Raw genomic sequence first — 13,229 nt, 5'->3', positions numbered from 1 at the left:
GTTGCGAAGTGTACCCTGCATAAAGCAATCGAGCACCTTTGCCCGATATTGTTTGCTCAGCATTGCTTGTATCACTTTGTAATCACCCAGCATGGGTGCTTGTGGCACTGGGAAGGACTCAACATTGTGGTCCAGCATGGGGCCAGTAAGTCCCAGAACAAACCATGGAAAGTCTCTGCCACCCATTGGAAGGCGCATGTCTTACCAGCTCTGGAAACATGCCAAGTTCCAGCAGTTGAGGTGCAGGACAGGGGAGACGTGGGGCTGACTGCAGCCTGTGGCCCCTGCTCCACACGCATCTGTCTGTCTGTCTAACCCTTCCCTGTGGATTGTCTGCGGGCTGGGGGTGCCAAGGGCTGGCATGCCAGGTGCCATCAAAGAGTGGCCAGAGCAGGGTCATCAGGTGGTGCTTGGGGGGCGCCCCACGGGTACGAGTTGGTTCTTGGGGTGCCAGGTCAGAGCATTCCGGGTATCTCGCTCATCACTGGCAGCTTCTGAGGGAGTGTGATAGCAGCTCTGAGTCATTAGGAAGGGGGGCCGTCTTGATGGATAAGCACACTGAAAAGCCCAGCATTTGGCATAGCAAGTGTTGAACTTTCTGGGTTTGGTGTGTTCTACCTCTGGCAGGCTTTGCGGAGTCCTTAATTTAAATGCTGACATGTCCTGGAGCTGAATGAAGAGATGAGGCCCCCAATCACGCAGGCATCCACCCCCTTGCCAAGTTCACTCTGTCTTCCGTGGACTGACTTTCGACTCTGTCCTTGTTGAGAACGTTATGCAGGGCTCCGCCATGTCTGCAAACCCAGATGAATCATCAGAAATGCTTTCTTGATGGTACTTTACAGCACATGATAAGAGAATCTGATCTGTGTTTCCAGACTTTATGACCACCTTTACCTGCTATGGTTATTGATGGATCCCTGGTTACATGGATCGAACCCAGGTGTCCCGCATTGCAGGCAGATTCTTTACCAGCATTGCTGGGTTGTAAGACTCATAAGTGGTAGTTGCTGGGATATCCATGGAATGAATCTTTGGTTTTGATTTTGAGCTTTCTCAGCCCCACAATTACTACTGAACAAAGATTTGTAAATCAGAATCAAGGCAAGTCAGGCATGCAGTCAGTGATCCTTGGACTCCTCAGTCTATACATTCAAATCTCTTAATACCTGCAACATGGTAAAAACGAATAAGGTGCTTCATTTAACAGAAAGAATTCTTCCAACTTGATGCCACATGCTTCCAGGTCGCTGTGGGTAATGCTTTGAGAAGCTCTGAGGTCACTGTGTGCTGTGGCCTGTTAATTTCCAACCCCAGATTCCTGCAACTTTCTCCATGGTTTGTTGTTGCCTCTCCCCATTGGTTACTGGGCTCTCTTAGTTACAGCTCTTTGGGTGCAAACAAGTGCTACCTGCCAGCTATTTTGCTACTTTTCTGCAATAATTTCAACTCTGTCTCCTGCAAGATCAAAAATAGTACATTGTTAAAACCATGGACTTGACATTGCTATCACATGTGAGTGTAGCTCTGGGCCATTTTGTCACATGTGTGAAGATACATATACACCACCACTAGTCTGTTTTCTAGCTCTATAATTTTGTCATCTCAATAATGTTATATACCTGCAATCGAATCATTGGCAATATATTTATTGCTGGGAATCGTCCCAAAGTCTGGATGGAACATAGTCTGTTGAGCTGCTCACCTATGATAGACACTCCTGGTTATTTCCAGGTTTGAGTTACTATGAGTAAATCTGTATGAACCTTCAGTTCAGTTCAGTTCAGTCACTCAGTCGTGTCCGACTCTTTGCGACACTGTGAGCTGCAGCATGCCAGGCCTCCCTGTCCAACACCAACTCCTGGAGTCTACCTAAACTCATGTCCATTGAGTTGGTGATGCCATCCAACCATCTCATCCTCTGTCGTCCCCTTCTCCTCCTTCCTTCAATCTTTCCCAGCATCAGGGTCTTTTCAAGTTGGTCAGCTCTTTGTATCAGGTGGCCAAAGTATTAGAGTTTCAGCTTCAACATCAGACCTTCCAATGAACACCCAGGACTGATCTCCTTTAGGATGGACTGTTTGGGTCTCCTTGCAGTCCAAGGGACTCTCAAGAGTCTTCTCCAATACCACAGTTCAAAAGCATCAATTCTTTGGTGCTCAGCTTTCTTTATAGTCCAACTCTCACATCCATGCATGACCACTGGAAAAACTATAGCCTTGACTTGACAGACCTTTGTTGACAAAGTAATGTCTCTGCTTTTTAATATGCTGTCTAGGTTGGTCATAACCTTCCTTCCAAGGAGTAAGCGTCTTTTAATTTCATGACTGCAATCACCATCTGCAGTGATTTTGGAGCCCCCCAAAATAAAATCTGACACTGTTTCCACTGTTTCCCCATCTATTTCCCATGAAGTAATGGGACCAGATGCCATCATCTTAGTTTTCTGAATGTTGAGCTTTAAGTCAACTTTTTCACTCTCCTCTTTCACTTTCATCAAGAGGCTCTTTACTTCATCTTCACTTTCTGCCATAAGGGTGGTGTCATCTGCATATCTGAGGTTATTGATATTTCTCCCGGCAATCTTGATTCCAGCTTATGCTTCATCCAGCCCAGGTACGAACCTTAATGTAGCAGGTTTTGCACTCACATTTGTCTTGTTCCACTACAGTGAATACAGTGAAAGTCACTCAGTCACGTCTGACTCTTGGCAACCCCATGGACTATATAGTCTGTGGAATTCCCCAGGCCAGAATACTGGAATGGGTAGCCTTTCCCTTCTCCAGGGAATCTTCCCAACCCAGGGGTCGAACCCAGGTATCCCGCATTGCAGATGATTCTTTAGCAGCATTGTTGACTTGTAAAGTACTCATTTTGCTTTTTAAGAAAGCACCTGATTCTCTTCCTGAATGGCTGTCCCATTCTACATTGGCACCAGCCATGGAAGAGAGATTCAGTTTCTTTCCATCCTTACGACTATTTAGTTTTGTCACTGGTTTTGATCATAGCTGCTCTGATGGCTAAGTGGTGATATTTCGTTATGGTTTTCTTTCTTTCTTTTTTTTTTAATAGCACTGGTTTGTTTTTCTGTTTTTGTCTCTGCTGGGTCTTCATGGCTGAGCACAGGTTTTCTCTAGTTGTGGCAAGCAGTGAATCCTTGGTTCCACAAGGACAAGCCTTCTGACTCACTAAATGCAACCCAAGCATATGGCCAAAATCCAGCTGAACTAAAATTTCTCCATTCATTCCTTTGGCGACTTCCCTTCTCGCTGGTCTCCCAAGATTGGAATATCCTTCCCTTCATTCTTTTCTGTCCTATGTGTGTGGACCTTGATGTTGTCAAGGTTCTAACACTGACAGTCTGTTCTTTACCTACAGTTGTTTTGCAACTTGCTGTAGGTCGATGCTAAAAAGGGAACATCGGTAGAGGCTTTTGTATTATTCTGACTGGTGGCCAACCCAACAGCTTTATTCTGTTTCTCACTGATACAGCTTCTCCCCGATCTTGTTCAGGATGACCAGACGCCCAACTCAGTTCTTCTTTTCTCAGCCCCTTGTGCATCCTGGGACAGCCGGTTCTCCAGTTCTGGTTGATGAGACACCAGCTTCCTCCTTCCTGCAATCCTCCCCAGCTTGTTACTTCTGGGTGCACATTCTCAGCTCTGCTGTCTGCTGGAACATTTTTGAAATCTCTCATCCTCATGACTTCCTTTTTTGTGTGTGTGGGTTTCTATTTACCTTCCCACCTTGGGCTCTCCTTTCAATAGGGCCCAGGGACTTTTCCCAGGCTCAGACTTTTCTGTGGGTTCAATCCCTCCTCTGGGAACTAGATCCTGCAGGCTGCAACTGAGACCCAGCACAGCCAAATAAATGAATATCTAAAAAATAAACAAAAAAAAAACAGGGTCTACACTACACACAAATCCTTAAGCTCCCAACTTGAACCTAAATGACACTCACTTAGGAAAATTCTATCTTGCCACAAGAGAAGGCTTTCATGTACCTGTTTAGAGATTAATCTTAAATGAATCCAGTTTTCTTCTGAGCCCCTTTTCTTGTCTCCCAGTTCCTCCGTGTTTTTCACTTGTCCTTGCAGAGAGAGATGGCACGTTTACAAGCAGATATGAAGATTTTCTTCTGTTTCACAGCATACCTTTCCTCCCCCTCCCCCTTTTATTTCACTTAACAACATTTCTTCAAGATCAACCCCTGAACCTCCTTTTCGTGGCTCTACAGTATCTGTGTCTGCTAGGACACCTTGCACAGACATAGAGGTAACTCATCTACTGTAGATGGCCTTGAAGCGCCCTGTAGCTCTGGTGTCCTGAGTTACATCAGTTACATGAGTTACATCAGTTACGTCTCATCAGTTACTTTGCTAAATACAATCCTTTGTTAGATGCTTCTGCTTTCATAGCGCTGTGGAAGGCCGTGTCACGTGAGTTTGAAGAAGTGCTAGCTGCTGCCCAGGCAGTTTCTCTTTCTTAGGACTTCCCTGATTGCAATAGATCTTGAGAGACAGACACATAGATGGGGCTAGCTGTTCCTCCCTGGGGAATCTTCCTGTTTCTCCTTTGCCACCAGCTGGCTGATGAGGTGTCCTTCTCCCGGTCCCACCCATTGGGAAAATCTTCCCTCCCCATGGTCTCTGAGGGGCACCCCCACCCCCACTATGGCTGGATCGCAGCCACCGTCCATGTGCAGCGGAATCCTTCCCTGTCGTCCTGATCGAATATTTGACCCAGAGTGGGTGGGAGCATTTTCAGAGTGCTCCTTGCCCTTCTCCAAGCCCTGGGCTACTTCAAGAGCAGTTAAGTTAGAAAGAGGAGGAAGAACCAGCAAAGGAGACTGAGGAGTGTTTCAAGGAGATCCATCCATTTATTCTCATTGGCATGTGATGTCAGAGTCACACTGTTCTTAAAATTCCAAAGTCAATTCACAGTAGGACAGCACCCGAGGGTCCCAGTTCCATGCTCTGTGGCCTTTTCTCACTCTCCTGATGCCATTCCTTCCAGTGTTTTATCTGCACATTTTCAAACCCACTGCAAAGAACAAACAATTTGATAGTAGCTTCCATTTGACGTACCTCCTAGATTCTACCATTAACACGTGGCCATGGATGTTTTGTCACGTGTCCATCCACAAGCCATTTATTCACCTTTTTTTTTTTCTTGCACTTCAAAGTAAATTCCGTGACTGAACCCTGTGCCTACAGCCTGTGCCTTGCAACAGGACAAACCACTGGGATGAGAAGGCCACTTGCCACATCTAGAGAAAAGCCCAGCAGCAGCAACTAAGATCCAGCACAGCCATAAAATAAATAAATGAATCTTGTTTTTTTTAAAAAAAGTTGCAAACATCAGAGCAGTTCACCCCTAAAGGCTTCAGCGTGCATATCATGGATTAGTATTCAGTATTTCTATGTGATTTTTTTTTTTTAATTTTGTGGTCCAAGGCCCATCCGGTGAAATGTACTGGATGAGTTTGAACAAATACATACACCTGTGCTACCCCAACCCTGATCACAGTTTGGAGCATCAACACTCCAGAAGTTTCTCTCATACTCTACCCAGCTTACCCCTTCCCATCCCATCAGAGGCAACCACCATCTTCAACGTTGTTACTGTCATTTTGGCATGTTCTAAAAACCTCACAAATGGGCTCATCTAATGTGTACTCTTTTGCCTAAAGCTTCTTTCACTCAACATCACACTTTTCAGACTGATGCATGTTGACCCCTGTGTCAACATTTTGATCCTTTTCTTGTTTCTGCCACCTCCTGTGGGTGAATAAAGCCCTGTGAACATCCATGTGCAACCCTGTGTCTTTTCTTTTGGGTGAACACTTCGAAGTGTGGTTGACGGGCCTAAGATCCGTGTGTGCTAAACTTGTTTTTTTTGCCATCAGCTCCCTAGTACATCTTATGAAAAAGCCCAAAAGAATTTTTTGACCCACCCAATATTTCCCTGATTACAGTGCTTGTAGGCTCTTGTAGTGCATGTGACCTTCTGAAATGAAGCATCTGTTCAAATGTTCTGTCTGTCTTTTCCTCGCTTGTCATCCTGTTATTGAGTCATAAAAATTCTTCACATGTTCTGGTATAAATAAGTCTCTGTCAGATGTATGTATTGCAGCTTTTACAGTCAGGCTGTGCCATGCCTTCATAGCTCTTGATCGTCTTTTGGTGAGAAGGTGTTAGTTTTGATGGGATCAGGTGTCCGCATCTATGATTATTGCTCTCTCTGCCTACTAAACCTTTGCCTGTCTCAGGGGAGTTTCTTTACTTCAAGGTCTTTATATTTTTTAGTTGTCATGTTGTCATTTGGCTCTTTCATGTCAGATAGAAGGCACCTCTGCTTCCTCCCCAGTTTTGACAATGCACTGTGCTGCTTTTCTCAAAGCTTGGCTGTCTCACCTTTTCTCTTTGGCACTGCCAACTGTCTGGTTTTGTCTAGAAAGTCAGGTGGGGATGAACATCCCTGCTGCCCATGCAGGGTTGACCTGGCACCGTGGATTACCAAGACCAGCCTTCTGTCTGTCCTGCCCAGGCAAGAGGCCTTAAATTAACTTCAGATGTATCATGCAGAGTCTTTCCAGAGTGTAATTCATCTGGCTGTGCTGTCTGCATGGTTGGGGTCAAGGGATCACAGTTCACGTGGCATCTCAGGCCAATGAGAGGGGTGGCCCATTGGATAAATAACATGGCCCATCAAGTCGAATGCAGTCGGCTACCAGCCTAAGGAGATAAGCATCGGTTTACGTAGCTTGGGCTTCCCTGGTCGCTCAGATGGTAAAGCACCTGCCTGCAATGTGAGAGACCCGGGTTCGATCCCTGAGTCGGGAAGTTCCCCTGGAGAAGGGAATGGCCACCCACTCCAGTACTCTTGCTTAGAAAATTTCCTGGATGGAGGAACCTGGTGGGCTACAGTCTATGGAGTTGCAAAGAGTTGGACACGACGGAGTGACTTCACTTTCACTTTCTGTGGCTTTGGGTGTTGTAGACCTGCAGTGACATCCTGGGGGTCACCTCAGCCACTTGCTTCATCCAATCCTCTGCTCTTTTGCCCCGCCAGCCTGTGTCACCCCAGCTGAGTGCTGTGATGGAAGACATGTACACCAACGGGCCTACTGCCCCAGGGAGTCCGGCCCAGACTCAGGGCCAGGAGACCCGGAAGGTGCGGCTCATCCAGTTTGAGAAGGTCACCGAGGAGCCCATGGTAACCCCTGTTTTTTGCCACCATCACCCCCCAACACCCCCCCACCTCCAGAGCGGACTTCCTGCCTCCTTCCAGTGGTTGATACCCCAGGTGGTGGAGACAGAAACTCTCCCAAGAAATCACTTTCAGATGTCTTAAAGATCAGCTCAGCCTGGAGACGAAAACAGCAACTAACTCCAGTATTCCTGCCTGGAAACGCCCATGGACAAAGAGGAGCCTGTCAGGCTGCAGTCCATGGGGTTACAGGACTGAGCACGTGCACATGAGGGTGGAGGGTTGGTCGCCATAAACTGATAGAACTAAAACAAACAAACAGAAAAAGATCAGCTCAGAAATAGCTCACAGTTAAGCATGCTACGGCCTTGTCTGTCTTCCAGGGAATCACGCTGAAGCTGAACGAGAAGCAGTCGTGTACGGTGGCCAGAATTCTCCATGGGGGCATGGTCCACAGACAAGGTATACGTCCAGCCTTCTTTTATACTTTGTGACATGACTATTTTTCCCGTTAGGTAACATTTGAGCAATTACTATATGCAACCCCTTTCATTTGCCTCTGAATACATAGCAGTGAAGCAAAGAGACCATCTCTGCCTCCTGGGGCTACCAGTTAAAATGAGAAAATAGGGAATTCCCTGGCACATCAGTATTTAGGACTCAGTGTTCTCACGGCCGTGGGCCCTGGTTCAATCACTGGTCGGGGAACGAAGGTTCCATTAGCTGAACAGCATAGCCAGAAAAAAAAAAACAACAACTAAGCAAATAGACATTAACACATATTTCAGTAACTGCTGTATCTCCTTCATGGGAAGCAGTCATCAATTTGCAGATGCATCCGTTAGTTAAAGCACTTTTCTTTGTATCTAGGGGAGTGCAGGTAAGATAACCACTCTTCACAGAGAATCACATAGATTCTAAACAGTGATTAAAGTGACCACTTGGTAGTGTTTGGAGGTTTTAGCTTAAGAGCAAAAAATCATCAAGCTTGCTGGTGACTTCAGAGTGCCAAGTTCTTCACTTTCTGGTTTTTTTTTTGAGTGTGTATAGCTGTTATCAGAGGCCCCAGAGATCAGGGGCACTCTAGTTCTAGGACATTTTGAGGATCAGGTACTTTTATTCTTCACTTGGAGTCCTGACGTCAAGGCAGATGACATAGTCAACATCCCAGTGCTTGCTGGTCCTCATAGGACCCAGAGGGCCATCAATAGAATATTCCGGTCTCTTGTTGTTGAATACTTCCAACCCTGTGTTTTTTTACACAATCTATTGTATCACGTGCTACAAATCACGATTTCTTTCCTGCAGTGTTTTGACTCCTATTGACAGCTCTTGTCCGAACCTGTGTTCTTTTGTTGGTAGGCTCGCTTCACGTTGGGGACGAGATCCTAGAAATAAACGGCACAAACGTGACTAATCACTCGGTAGATCAGCTGCAGAAGGCGATGGTGGGTATCGACCCTTCCCTTGTCTTGGTGAAACATGGATTGGGATTGCTGTCCACGTACCACATTTTCCTGTGAAAGTGTTTATACCTCATGGAAGGGCCTCTTATCACTCAAGAAATGACAACTCTCTGTTTTCATTTAGTAAACTTCTAAAACAAGGCAGATGACCCAGAGTGTCTGTCTAGAAAGAGCTCTGTACTGAGGGCCAGAAGTCCTCAGTCTTTAACGGCAGCCCTGAATCCCACTCTACTTTACTCCAGCCCCGTGATTTGGAGCAGAATTCACTTCTCTAAGTCATCTATAACACAAAGATGCTAGTAATCACTCTTCTTCTGTTATAGATTTCTTACAGAGAGCAATTGGACTAATAGATGAAAAATCAAAATGACAGAATGATCTCTTGTTTGTTTCCAAGACAAACCATTCAATATCACAGTAATCCAAGTCTATGCCCCACTAAGGCTTATGAAGCTGAAGTTGAATGGTTCTATGAAGACCTATAAGACATTCTAGACCTAACACCCAAAAAGATGTCCTTTTCATTATAGGGGACTGGAATGCAAAAGTAGGAAGTCAGGAGATACCTGGAGTAACAGGCGAATTTCTCCTTGGAGTACAGTATGAAGCAGGGCAAAGGTAAACAGAGCTTTGCCAAGAAAAAGCACTGGTCATAGCAAACACCCACTTCCAACAATACAGGAGAAGACTCTACACATGGACATCACCAGATGGTCAATACAAATCTCAGATTCTTTCCAGCCAGAGATGGAGAAGCTCTATACAGTCAGCAAAAACAAGACTGGGAGCTGACTGTGTCTCAGATCATGAACTACTTATTGCCAAATTCAGACTTAAAATGGAGAAAGTAGGGAAAACCACTGGACCATTCAGGTATGACCTAAATCAAATCCCTTACAATTATACAGTGGAAGTGACAAAAAATTCAAGGGATTAGATCTTATAGACAGGGTGCCTGAAGAACTATGGATGGAGGTTCATGAGATTGTACAGGAGGAGGTTATCAAGACCATCCCCTAGAAAAAGAAATGCAAAAAAGCAAAGTGTTGTCTGAGAAGGCCTTACAAATAGCTGAGAAAAGAAGAGAGGCAAAAAGCAAAGGAGAAAAGGAAAGATATACCATCTAAATGCAGAATTCCAAAGAATAGCAAGGAGAGATAAGAAAGCCTTCCTCAGTGATCAATGCAAAGAGATAGAGGAAAATAATAGAATGGGAAAGACTAGAGATCTATTCAAGAAACTTAGAGATACCAAGGGAACACTTCATGCAAAGAAGGGCACAATAAAGGACAGGAATGGTATGGACCTAACAGAAGCAGAAGATACTAAGAGGTGACAAGAATACACAGAAGAGCTATACCAAAAAGATCTTCATGACCCAGATAACCACAATGGTGTGATCACTCACCTAAAGCCAGACATCCTGGAATGCAAAGCCAAGAAGGCCTTAGGAAGTGTCACTACGAACAAAGCTGGTGGAGGTGATGGAATTCCAGCTGAGCTATTTCAAATCCTAAAAGATGTTGTGAAAGTGCTGCACCCAATATGCCAGCAAATTTGACATACTCAGCAGTGGCCACAGGACTGGAAAAGGTCAGTTTTCATTGCAATCCCAAAGAAGGGCAATGCCAAAGAATGTTGAAACTACTGCACAATTGCACTCATCTCACACACTAGCAAGTAATGCTCAAAATTCTCCAAGCCAGGCTTCAGCAATGCATGAACCATGAACTTCCAAATGTTCAAGCTGGATTTAGAAAAGGCAGAGGAACCAGAGATCACATTGCTAACATCTGTTGGATCATAGAAAAAGCAAGAGAGTTCCAGAAAAACATCTACTGCTGTCAAAGCCTTTGACTGTGTATATCACAACAAACTGGAAAATTCTTCAAGAGATAGGAATACCAGACCACCTCACCTGCCTCCTCAGAAATCTGGATGCAGGTCAAGAAGCAACAGTTAGAACTGGACATGGAACAACAGACTGGTTCCAAGTTGGGAAAGGAGTTCATCAAAGCTGTATATTGTCACCCTGCTTATTTAGTTTACATGTAGAGTACATCATGAGAAATGCCAGGCTGGATAAGCACAAGCTGGAATCAAGATTGCCAGGAGAAATATCAATAACCTCAGGTATGCAGATGACACCACCCTTATGGCAGAAAGTGAAGAGGAAGTAAAGAACCTCTTGATGAAAGCGAAACATGAGAGTGAAAAAACTGGCTTAAAACTCACCATTTAAAAAAACTAAGATCAAGGCATCCAGTCCCATAACTTCATGCCAAATACATGGGGAAACAATGGAAACAGTGACAGACTTTATTTCTTGGGCTCCAAAATCACTGCAGATGATGACTACAGCCATGAAATTAAAAGATGTTTGCTCCTTGGAAGAAAAGCTATCCCCAACCTAGACAGCAAATTAAAAAACAGGAAAAAAAAAAAGGCAGAGACATCACTTTGCTGACAAAGGTCCATCTAGTCAAGGCTATGGTTTTTCCAGGAGTCATGCATAGATGTGAGAGTTGGACCATAAAGAAAGTGGAGCACTAGAGAATTGATGCTTTTGAACTGTGGTGTTGGAGAAGACTCTTGAGAGTCCCTTGGACTGCAAGGAGATCCAACCAGTCCATCCTAAAGGAAATCAGTTCTGAGTATTCATTAAAGGGACTGATGCTGAAACTCCAATACTTGGGCCACCTGGTGCGAATAACTGACTCATTTGAAAAGACCCTGATGCTGGGAAAGATTGAGGGCAGGAGGAGAAGGGGACAGAAAAGGATGAGATGGTTGGATGGCATCACCAACTTGATGGGCATGAGTTTGAGCATGCTCTGGGTGTTGGTGATGGACAGAGAAGCCTGTCCTGCTGAACTCCATGGGATTCCAAAGATTCGGACATGACTGAGCGACTGAACTGAACTGAGATGAAACATTGAACGTGTCCTCTAGATTCAGTTGTGCTGGGTGTTTGCCCCTCCAGATTCTTCACCGTGGTTCTTTAGCCCACACAGTGGAGACCATTCCTGTAAGGAAAGCAGGAAAAATCACATGGAGTATTTGGGTGTCATTGACCACTGCTGTTAGGAAGCACCCCTCAGGCACTTAGCATGGGAATAAAGCAGAGAATAGAAACTTGAAGACAAGTGTGGTTTGAACCAGAGATGAGAAAACTGAACATTGCCAGAATTACATGTTAACATTCCTTTTAAATTTCTGCCAATCTGATGGGTGCAAAGTACTTCATGGTTGCTTTATTTTTCTAATTTTATTCCCAGAGCCAAAGTTGAGCACTTTTCAAGAGCTCATTGGCCATATGCTTTTCGTTCTTGTATCTTTTTGCCCTGTTGTCTATTAGGTTGGTTATCTTTTTATAACAGAGTTTGAGTGAGCCTGATTGTTAGTTGCTCAGTCGTGTCCAACTCTTTGTGATCCCATGGAATGTAACCCACCAGGCTCCTCCGTCCATGGAATTCTCCAGGCAAGAATACTGGAGTGGGTTGCCATTTCCTTCTCCAGGGGATCTTCCTAACCCAAGGATCGAACCCGGGTCTCCAGCATTGCAGGCAGACTCTTTACCATCTGAGCCACCAGGAAAGCCCATATAACAAAGTTTAGAAGCACTTGAAAATTGGTTATTAGCTGTCTGCTTATTATATGCACAATAATATGTTTCCAGTAAGTAAGTCAGTGTTAGTTGCTCAGTCATGCCTGATTGTTTGCAACCCTGTGGTCTTCAGCCCACCAGGCTCCTCTGTCCATGAGATTTTCCAGGCAAGGGTACTGGAGTGGGTTGCCATGTTCTTCTCCAGGGGATCATCCCAACACAGGGATTGAACCTGGGTCTGCTGCACTGCAGGCAGATTCTTTATCGACTGAGCTACAAGGGAAGCCCATTATGTTTCCAAGTTTATTGTATATGGTATATTTTGCCACATGACACAAATAAACTTTTACATAGTTGATTATATTTACACAAATCAAAAAGAAGTGTAAATTTTGAATGTTCATATATTTGAAAACGTTGTTTCAAGACTAAGGGATACAGCCTTGCCGTGGGCTCAGAAAAAAACCTGTGCATCACATTCTATTGAGAGGAAATGATGAAGGCCAAGTGCAGAGGAATGTGTTCTGTGCAGGGTACACTGTGAGGATACAGGTCAGCTCCTCAGGCTGGTAAGTGTGAAACACTCCAGCCAGGGTCCCGGCAGGAGACAGGTGACCCACTCCAGAAGGTGGATAAAGTGCTAAATGAAGGGGCTGTTCACAGAGGGGAAGGCCTAAAGATAGAGTGGAACAAAAGCCCCTGATGCTGGGAAAGATTGAAGGCAGGGGGAAAAGGGGACGACAGAGGATGAGATGGTTGGATGGCATCCCCAACTAGATGGACCCGAGTTTGAGTAAACTCCGTGAGTTGGTGATGGACAGGAAGGCCTGGCGTGCTGTGGTCCATGGGGTCACAAAGAATCAGACATGACTGGGCAACCCAACAACAACAATAATTACTACCACCTGAGTCTGGGGCACGTGCTTTGGGCATTTGCATCAGGAT

The 13,229-nt window shown here is 45.0% G+C and overlaps 1 protein-coding gene across 2 annotated transcripts in view; it reads left to right on the top strand.

Moving 5' to 3' along the window:
* The window catches only part of MPP1 (MAGUK p55 scaffold protein 1), a 28,693-nt gene that overhangs the window by 4,423 nt on the left and 11,041 nt on the right, over positions 1-13,229 (top strand). For both annotated transcript variants that reach the window (XM_065915147.1, XM_065915146.1), the window contains exons 2-4: positions 7,074-7,217; positions 7,595-7,673; positions 8,574-8,659. In XM_065915147.1, coding sequence (XP_065771219.1) covers positions 7,074-7,217; positions 7,595-7,673; positions 8,574-8,659 — 309 coding nt within the window. The remainder of the gene's footprint in view (positions 1-7,073; positions 7,218-7,594; positions 7,674-8,573; positions 8,660-13,229) is intronic.

The sequence above is a fragment of the Muntiacus reevesi genome, chromosome X (assembly GCF_963930625.1).
Source record: "Muntiacus reevesi chromosome X, mMunRee1.1, whole genome shotgun sequence".
NCBI lineage: Eukaryota > Metazoa > Chordata > Mammalia > Artiodactyla > Cervidae > Muntiacus > Muntiacus reevesi.
This window is presented reverse-complemented; position numbering and strand designations above follow the sequence as displayed.